General features: G+C 38.1%; 1 protein-coding gene across 1 annotated transcript; it reads right to left on the minus strand.

Annotated features, from left to right (window-relative positions):
• Positions 1-3,087: 3,087 nt before the first annotated feature.
• LOC129272923 (C-terminal-binding protein 1-like) lies at positions 3,088-10,370 on the minus strand. Its single transcript, XM_054910004.2, has 3 exons — positions 10,088-10,370; positions 9,365-9,540; positions 3,088-3,132 (listed from the first exon to the last, which is right to left on the minus strand). The coding sequence occupies exons 1-3, from the start codon at positions 10,353-10,355 to the stop codon at positions 3,088-3,090; spliced, it is 489 nt and encodes a 162-aa protein (XP_054765979.2). The 5' UTR covers positions 10,356-10,370.
• Positions 10,371-10,584: the final 214 nt, after the last annotated feature.

The following is a 10,584-nucleotide window of genomic DNA, read 5'->3' on the forward strand; positions in this document are numbered from 1 at the left end:
TGACCTTACATGACCTTTGACCTTGATCATGTGACCTGAAACTCGCACAGGATGTTCAGTGATACTTGATTACTATTATGTCCAAGTTTTATGAACTAGACCAACACACTTTCAAATTTATGGCTGTAATTCAACAAATACCCCAATTTGGCCAAAGTTCATTGACCCTAAATGACCTTTGACCTTGATCATGTGACCTGAAACTTGCACAGGATGTTCAGTAATACTTGATTACTATTATGTCCAAGTTTCATGAATCAGATCCATAAACTTTCAAAGTTATGATGGTAATTCAACAGATACCCCCAATTCGGCCAAAGTTCATTGACCCTAAATGACCTTTGACCTTGGTCATGTGACGTGAAACTCATGCAGGATGTTCAGTGATACTTGATTAACCTTATGTATAAGTTTCATGAACTAGGTCCATATATTTTCTAAGTTATGATGACATTTCAAAAACTTAACCTTAGGTTAAGATTTTGATGTTGATTCCCCCAACATGGTCTAAGTTCATTGACCCTAAATGACCTTTGACCTTGGTCATGTGACATGAAACTCAGGCAGGATGTTCAGTAATACTTGATTAACCTTATGGCCAAGTTTCATGAACTAGGTCCATATACTTTCTAAGTTATGCTGTCATTTCAAAAACTTAACCTCAGGTTAAGATTTGGTGTTGACGCCGCCGCCGCCGTCGCCGCCGCCGTCGGAAAAGCGGCGCCTATAGTCTCACTCTGCTATGCAGGTGAGACAATAAAAACCTGTTTTTATAAGGAAAAGAAAAATCAGACAAGTTAATAGGTGAAAGTTTGAACAATATTGGACAAACAACAAAAAAGTTATGAATTTTTAAAAGTTGTAAATATTGCTAATCACTATACCCATGGAGACTTCAAATTGGCCGCATATGGGATGTCATAGTGATGTAAGGCAAGGACTACTCTTCCATGTACTCCAGTACATATTATGACTGAAATGTCATTTTTCCCAAAAGTTTTATTTCAAATTATATTTTTCTTTCATGAGGACATACAACAATATACTACCTGGGTTATATTTAGATTACTGCCCCAGGGGAATGGGTACTTAGGAGAAAATCACAAATCCCTGATAATAAAGTACATGGCCTATGGGAAAGTTGTCCTTGCCCCTTGTCATGATTTACTTACCCAGTTGCCAATTTGAAATCTACATAGTATTAGTGATCTCAATTTTAAATCAGTTATAACTTTCTAATTGCTTGTCCGATTTCTTTCAAACTTTCACCGTTCCGTTTAATTTATTTTTCTCCTTCCCAACACAACATTTTATGGCCAAGGCTGGATTCCCCTTTAAGAGGTCATCTAAAATCTCCACGATCTCTACAGTACATAGGCATACATATTCAACTGATATCTTCGGACATCACAAAGTTCCCACAGATGATTTGAATTCAGAATTATGAGCTGATAAATGTATCATTTATCGACATGGGTTTGCAGAACCTTACATTACCTCTATGATTCTGTAAATTGAAAAAAAAAAACTCAGATCAATGTTGTCTCGCTATTAAAACAGTAATTTGCAAAGGTGTTGACTCTTTCCGAGTCGAGAGTGATGGTTAGTGTGAATACCAGGGGTATCTCAAGAGGTCGGTGGCCATGCTCTACAATGACTCATTCCCTCCTAGCATTGTGGTCATTCTCAGGTTTGTCCCATAACAACACCAACATAGTCTACAGGAACAGACCCTCCCCTGCATGGCTACATAACATCCTTCATCATAATATTGATCTACATTAATATGCGCAACAGAAAACACAAAGCTTGGAAGCTTGAGAAGAAAAGATTTGATGATGAAAGAGAGTCAAGTGAAATGATGAAGGCATGAACACATCTAAGAGGCTACATGTAGCTAGGGTGTGTTTTTTAGCGCTCCTATCCATCTGACACCATTAGGAGACCATCACAAGCCAGCCATTTTCCATACTGCCCTATTTTTGAATTTTGTGATGATGAACCTGACTTATTCTACATCAATTTAAGCTGCTAGAAAGAATAAATGAAAATCTTAAATTATTTTTTTCTAAGACGCACTGTATTTCCGGTATCAGCTATTCAAAATGGTCTTAAAAGTTTGAAGACCACTTTGAATAGTGGAATTTGTGGATTTTAATAAAACCCACATATTGTGTGGCTCCATTATTATTTAATTTTCTCCTTAAGGAATTACATCATTTTTTGTACAACATTGCTCTTTATTCATGATAAATAATGTAATTATTTGATGAAATCTATCTCGAGGCCTACTTGTAATTTTTTTACTCAAATATTTCAAATAATACTGGATGGACCCCCCCCCCCAAAAAAAAAAGGAAAAAATAAAAAACTTCAACTGTATGAAGTTCATCTTCAGGCCAAAATTGATAAGGTATTTATAATCAAACATATTCTCTTTAACCAGCAATGAGTCAGATTTGCCCCCCCCCCCAATAAAAGTAAATCAGTCCATTTAATGTCCATGGTCAAACAATTTTCAATCAAAATGACTTCAATCTTATCAGTGTTTCTTCACAGAGTTACATCAAGGTAAAGCGATACTATCAGATAAGTAGTCATTAGAAACAACCATCTACCATCATAAAGGTTAATAGTTATAAATAATGCCCCCTGATCTTCCAGGCTACCATAGCAGTCAGGATAACCAGGGATCTCAACCAGGGGAACTAACAAGGGCTCCATCCTGGCACGGGTACGGTGGAGGTGACCCAAATCAAGTCTTCCGGAAGGGGGACTGGTAAACCCCTTTCTCTCTTGGAAGAATGACTCATAATCGGCCAAGGTTTTTTACCTCTACCGGTAAAGTCTGTGGTAGGAAGGTGTATTGTTCAGGTGTAGTTTTCCTACATGGTTACTGTATGCACAGATTACATGTACATGCTCATTCTGTCGGTTTGTCATGGAGAAACTACATTGAAACCGTACCTCCCAAAGGAGACAAGAAAAGCAGTGTTAATGATCAGGTTCCTAGTATAATAAATATTTCAATGTGGTAAAATGTTTAAAGGAAACAAAACTTGTGATCTTCACAGAAAGGTGGTCTGCTTAAGCAGCTTGGACTGTATAGCAGCATGGTTGGACTTGGTTCATCTATACAAAATAAAGACACAGTGAGAATTACAACTGCAGAAAAAATAATGAATCAGAAGATAACCCAGGAGTATACCACTAGAAAAAATATACAGGCCTTCATGAAAGATCTTTAAAAAAAAATGATTTGAGTTGATGATAACGGTCTATTTTCCTTGGTCAAAATAGAGAAAGTGTCATGAAGCACCTTGTCAGTGATTTTCCACTGACAAATATGTTCTGAGCCAATCAGATGCAAGGATTTTATGTAGCTTATAACATTTTCACTGATGACTTGTTTCATGAAATGCCCCCCCCCCCCTCCTGATCAAGTGTTGAAACAATACCACTATTTCCCCCGTTGAGAATAACTTGGCAGCTACAGGAAGGAGAACCCCACATCTCACAGCAAAGAGGTTGAAAAAGTGGACATGGTTATTATCAAATTAGCAGTTGGCATTGTGACTTCCAACCAATAGACAAAGATCTATGAGGAGGTACACATACCACATGGCATCACACCAATCAGTGAATCATCACTACCATTTAAAGGCAACCAACTCAACACGACTTATCAAGTTTATAAGCTAACATGCCCCAATCATTTAATCTTGCTCTTAAAAAACACCAAACAGTTCCAACATGATCTTTATGGCATTCAACATACAAAGTTTTATTTTTCATTGGGAAATATGTGCATTAAAACTTGGAATATGTAGACGTAGTTGAACTAAATTGTAAATTTATTACTATTCAGTGGATGGTCTCTGGACCTGTAGCCAATAGACTACGACTTTTCCGATGCTAAAGTTAATGTACATCTTCAAGGTTGATTTCTAAACGATAACATTTAAAATGTTATTACTGTCTATTAATTATAGTTTCATCCTTTCAAAAAGATATGATTTCCAGAAGCTGTACATGCTAAGCTGTTCCATAGGCAATGCATATTGTAAAAAAAAAGGATGTACATGTAGTATATAAAAAAACTTTGCTGTTGGAGAGATTATCCTGGGTAATCTCCTAAACATTCTACCAATCTTGAAGTATGGGAAGGCTTCACTTTAATGCAAGGCCATAATAAAACAATATATCATAATTTCGAATATCAAGCTAACTCAGGTGTAATCTTTTTTTATCAACACGTGAAATGGGATATAAAGGGACTTAGTACAGAATGATCATTAGCAAAGGTACAAAGGAATTATGCATTGATATCAAAACACACACACCCATAATCGAAAAATGTCAAAAGGAAACACAGAAGTGAGGGAAAACAATAAAATGCAATTACGAGCTGAGACAAGAACATCTTCATCTCCTTCGAGGACAATCATGTTCTGCTTTATTCAAAACACACACTCTTCTCGTCACATGAAGACAAAAATATCTGTCTAAGTTATAGCCTGTAATGATGTCTTCAATTGATTGGATTGCATGACAAAACAAATCTATAGCATGCCAGTTAAGAGAGACGGCTTCCAAAAGCCCCAAATTGCACTTGTCGTGTCACGTCCTGTACAGATAGAGCTTAAATCTTTGTGAGGCCATGGTTAAATCAGTATGAGAACAAAGGGAAGAGAAGGGGGTCGTATCGACCATGGATCATTGGTACGACCTTGATGATACTAAGATGACACAAATGCTGCCAATTCTTGTCTTCCTTTCCTTCGCCCTCGCACATGTTACCACCAATCCCGGTCTCTCCAAGCACTCTGTCTGGTCTCTCATAACAGGAAACTTGAAATTACCAGCTGTCTATCGTATTTGTTTGTGTGTTACCTCTCTCAACCCTCCCAAACATTACTCTTTTCACTCTCAAATATCAACAACAGTCCAACCATTTCTAATTTGAGACGAATGTCTTATTAATCCAGTTATTCAACGATAAATTGTCTTCGACTCTCTGTTATAAGAAATTACACAGGACAAGATATCCTGTTCCACCCTTTCCCCTTTCTCTATGTCTTGAGGGAAGGAAGATTGTGATTTCAAGCTAGAAATAGGGCATGGTAGACCCTCCTGGGGGTGAGATAAATCAGAACACCAAGCCATCCTGACTTCAGCTGCAGTCACACCGGTGAAGGCAACTCCAGACAAACCAAATCTATCACATTATTTCCAATGGCATAGAAGTGGTCGGTTTTGTTGATGTGACTGTGGCAGGACTTGGCAAGGTTACCAGAGCTGCATGGTGAGGTCCGGAAGCACAGACTGGGGTTCCTGAAGAGAGAGGAAAATTGTTGGGCGGAAGAGACTCCAGAAATAATAATACTAGCAAATAGGGGAACATCACAGCAATGGGTAGATCACTTGGCATGTGCTTTCTCGGTCTTAAGTGTTGAGTCGACGAAGGGACATTGAATTGTAGGCACCTCGTCTCCGTGACTTGGCAAACGCTCCATTAAAATTCTATCTAATTAAATCCTTACTGGGATAGAACATTTCATTGTGTCTATTCTATTCCTATGTGCCATTCCTGAACATATATGCCAAGTCCAGATGAAACAAGTCTTTCCACTCAATGATGTAGGTTTGCCTGAAGAAAACTCTTTTCTTTAAGAACCGGAAATCATGTTTCAAAATCATAGGTTGAAAGGTGCAATCAGACAGAATGGTCACCACTTAATGTAACACATCTGCCTAGGTGGATGAATGAAGCTCTGTGATCATTTTACAAAAAGTATTTTTGTCTTTAAATGAATGAAGTACAAAGAATTGTTGGAAGTTTCTCAGTATGCATAGAGCCTGTCTCTGATTAGGAAGTGGGTGGTGTTTTCATGAAATACAGGTGACTTTATGACAACCAAAACCACATAGCATGACAATTATTAAAAAGCTACATGTACGAGACAAAGGGAATATCATTCTATGAAAAATATAAAGCTAACAATCTCTGTCAATGCTCATTGAAACATTAGGAAGAGACCAGCACTTGGGTAGGTAAATCGCAGTAGGCAAAAACACCTTGATCCTATATCCTTCGTCTTCAAATACGGTATATTTGATTCAGGTACATGTATCATTATAACACGTTATTATTAAAGGCTGGGGATTTTGTACATATTGTGTATCATATCGAGAAGAAAAGGCACCCATTCTTCCAGCTTCTTTCATGTATATTGCGGATATAATTCTAAAGACACTTAGTTCCAAAAGCCATGTCATTATATCTTGGACATCTTCAACCCTTATCTAGTAAAATTTTTCCTAGTTTGTAAGCCAGGCTAATTAGACATAGTCGACCAAATGTCTAGATAACAAACAGGGAATATTGTTGGTACCTAGAAAAGAAAGATTTGAATGTTAATACTACTGTGGATATTGTGTTTTGATCAGTTGAATACACAAGAGATGTGTTACCATTTCAAGAGATTCTGTAACTTAACATGAGATACATTGCATCATCTGGAATCGATAGAGGATAATCTCAACAATGATTTAATGCCAGATAAATATTACTCTCTCCTTCATTGAATGTTAATTTCCCTAAACTCAAGTTATAGATGTAATTATGTTCTGTGTTTATGAATTAAAATTAAAAACACCCTGGTTCATATGTCTTCACTCCCTCCTCGGGCCCTTTCCTTCAGGTAAGAGTGTTCGCAACTTCAATAGAAATGGATTTAAGAACACTGTAAATGAATTGAAAATGCCTGTCAATTGACAAAGATTTGATGGAGAGTTTCGGAGCTGACAAAAAATTGAAAATATGTCGTTTGTCCAGAGTCCAGGACAAAACTGCTGTTTTGATTAACCAATTTTTGACAAGGACTACTTGGTTGTGCTTTGTCATGAAGGGCATTTTCTAAGTTCCTGAATCCGTTGTGCGACGTGGAAGCAAAAAATCCCTGATACAAGGACCAGGGTGATGTGTCATAAACTTGTCTGCAAGTTATGCAAGATTTTACGCAGGACTGCGCACCCAACTTCACGTACTATTACGCATGACTTGACGTACGGTACAACTCAATGAACATCTTTACTCACAACCTTTGACCTTCTGAAGATAAATCAGGGGCCCATTTCATAAAGGAATTGCAATTGTTGTAACTTTGCCATAATGGCAACTACCATGGCAACAGGGCTCAGCAGCCAATCAGAATCAAGGTTACCATGGTAGTTGCCTTAATGGCAAAGCTACAACAGTTGCAAGTCCTTTATGAAACGGGCCCCAGATTCTCAATTATTTCTATTCCCACCCATGACAATTAGAATTGTATCTTTGTAGACTATAATTCTAATTTTGACAAACAACTGAGTGGAAAATTCAATATCATCCAAAGTTTGATTATAGTTTAATAGGATATGCACTCCAAGAATGTTGAAACCAGGGGTGTCTCATTTAGCGCAAGAAATGGTCACTAGTAGTGCGTAACTTACAAACAGCTTTAGAAACGGCCCCCAGCTGTAGCTGCCTGGGAACATCACCATGAATACTTGAAAGAATACTGGGATAGGGGAAAGGTCTTGTGGTTTTGGCAGTTTGCTAGAGGAAGGGAGAGAGGAGGGAGGGAGGGAGAGAGAGAAAGGAAGGGGAGAAAGATGCGAGGGGTGTGGGATTGTCTGATTCTCGCTCAGTGGCCTTGGACATTATGCTCCCAGGAAATGATACAACAGGAAACGCATGGATTGCGCCTTGGACGGACTGGCTTGGACAAAGATACATGTCAGATGGTGATGATATCAGAAGAACTCTTGTCACTTTCAAACTCCAGTCACATTGCCAAACCAGGGGTCCGTTGCAGAAAGAGTTGCGTTTAAACGCAATTCAAAAAATCAATCGCAAGTCCCAAATGCGCGCTGTTGATTGGTTGAAAATCAAGTTGCGCAAGGTATTTAGAGTTGCGATTGATTGCAACTCTTTCTGCGACGGGCCCCTGACCAGCAAAAGCCAACAACATACCAACCAAATTGCAATGCTCCAGATACAACAAATAACTATGAAATGAGATTTGAAACCCAGTTACATCACCTAACAAGGATGACACAAGCTGACACAACACCAACCATGATTGTAATGTTCTATAAACAATGAACACTATAAAAAGGAGTGAATTCAAAACTGAAACCAGTCTGATGATGTACCAACCAATACGTTGAAGGAATGAAAATAATGGACACTATTAATGAGAGAATTTAGACAAAAAAGTGTTTGTCAAGGAATCAAGGATTGTTCCAGAATTCAAGACCATTCCATGCACATGACCAACTTTTAAGGTCTTGTTTCAATTTGCATCAAACTTGCCAGAATGGCCAAGGCAGAAATATACAAACCAGTGATGTCTAAACTTTTAAAGTATCAACCTAGCTCGATGAATCATCTAATCAAAAAGTTTAAATTCTTTTTAATTTCCATTTCCGAAATAAATAAAATTACATCTCTTGATCTAAACAGGTTGTGATCTTTAAAACGTGCACTATTCAGTCAAAACACACTGACTCACATCCATAACAAACCAATATTATTTAGATACCCCTTTTTTCTTCCCCTTAAATATTTTCAATCTACTTTAATTGGCCAGCACTCAAATATTTCCCCCATTTTGAAGCAACTCTCTCGGCCCACATGTGAATTTCCTCCGGCTTCTGGCAAGAATTTGTGTGAGCCTCGGCTAGAGGTTCTGACTCACGTTATAAATCGTTTCATTCTATGTCTATGAATAGGTAGGTTATAATCTAACACTTTGATATGCAGCCAGAACCTATAAATACTTTAGAAATGTGTTATGGATTCAGGCAGATTTAGGGTACACTTCCTTTAATTTGAAAGACGATTTTAAGACCTCCTTTTTACAAATTTTGTGGCACATAACTGTAACAAGAAAATAATCCAATTCCAAAAAAAAAGACAAAGTGCCAAATAACAAATGTATAGACAAATGAATTGTGACAATTGTAACCAAATTTAAGCTAAAAAAAAGCTGTAGATCCTTCTTTACATGGATGGCTGCTCGAGTATACACCAAAAACCGAAAGAGATTTTACAACACCTTAACTTGTTGTATACAAAAGCAATGAGAGGCTGAAGGCGTAAGATTCATATCATCGCACTTGTAATTTACTACCCAAAGTGTACCATAGCATTGCACAGCCATCCAGGTGCAATAGGCATACTTTTAAATGTACACTGCTGCAGCATATGCACGTTTGAACTACCGCTACGTAGCCATGCTGCTTATAGATAGATTGCCAGTGCATACATGTATACCGTTATTCCTGTCTCCGTTGGGTGATCTTTAGGTAATCTTACCTTTTCATGTATCTCTGTAGTGGACTGAGCATCGCAGAAAGCCACAGTGGCCACATCCTTGAGGATTGGCATCTCAACACTACAATCCCTGCCATCTAAGAGCGCCACCAACGGACGACCTTGAGCAGGGGTGGCTGCAGGCATGGAGGCAGCGGTGGTAGCAGGGTGACGGATTCCTGAAAGGAAGTTACACAAGAGAAATGGCATTGACATGTATGATACTGAAGGATGACTGAAAAATGAATAGAATGAGGAAAAGGGGGAGCAGTTGATCTCAGGAAAACCAGAGTAAATATACAGTATATTATTTATTCATCACTGATTAACAGCAAGCTGAAAGCATCAGTTTATAATTTACAACATAATACACAACATATCGCAATACAGTTAAAGAGAGCATTCAGCCAAGTATCTACTCACCAATAATCTTCAAATAAAATAATTCTTATCTTGTGGCCCAATATTGGAACAACCCTTCAATTTTTGTTGTATTCTTGCCTTTTTATTCTTTGACATTACACTAAATTTATCCAACTTATGACTTTTACATAATACAGTAGATGAAATGCATTGCTCTTAATGCATCATTTTGTTAAATTCCTCTTTACTATATAACTATGATCCCAAATCCACAATAATGACACAATAATATATCTTTATCTATAATCTTCTTATCTTCATAAACATCGCCTTTTCAAACAGAGAGAGATGTCTTCCACCCACCTTCAACGATCCTCTCTACGGACATTCTTTGGCGCTTTGCGGCCCGCTTCTGTTTATCCATAAGGCAGCGCGAAGGCGAGCTATGATTACTGTTGCTGTTGTTTGTTGCGGCACTGATGTCAATGTTGATAGGTTCGTCCACCTCTGGGTCAGGCACGGGGACGTCCCCCTCTTTCTTTTCTCCACCCGAGAAGTGGCAGCTGCAGATACGCAGCTGAAGATGACAAGAGAGAGAAAGAGAAAGATTTAGGATTGATCCTAAAGGCATTTAAGATATCGTCAGAGATGGAGGATTAGTTGAGAGATTGGAGATCAAGTCAGTATTCACTCCGGCTGAAATGATCATGCACATCTCATTTTCGAGTAGAATTGCAGGAGCACTGCATTATATCCCATTGTCAAAAGCACAGGCGATTCAAATGGTCTTCCAATTTCATTTACAGTCTCATTTAACCCATTCTATGCCATGAGAAACCAAATAGCATTGACTTCTTGTG

The sequence above is a fragment of the Lytechinus pictus genome, chromosome 12 (assembly GCF_037042905.1).
Source record: "Lytechinus pictus isolate F3 Inbred chromosome 12, Lp3.0, whole genome shotgun sequence".
Classification (NCBI taxonomy): Eukaryota; Metazoa; Echinodermata; class Echinoidea; order Temnopleuroida; family Toxopneustidae; genus Lytechinus; species Lytechinus pictus.

Bases quoted from the DNA above. Each gene is read 5' to 3' on its own strand.
- LOC129272923 (XM_054910004.2), bottom strand. From the start codon at position 10,355: ATGCCTTTAGGATCAATCCTAAATCTTTCTCTTTCTCTCTCTTGTCAT. The intron at 9,541-10,087 runs GTGGGTGGAAGA...ACTTCCTTTCAG, and splicing joins CGTAGAGAGGATCGTTGAAG to GAATCCGTCACCCTGCTACC. The intron at 3,133-9,364 runs GTAAGATTACCT...TATTTTGTATAG, and splicing joins CTACAGAGATACATGAAAAG to ATGAACCAAGTCCAACCATG.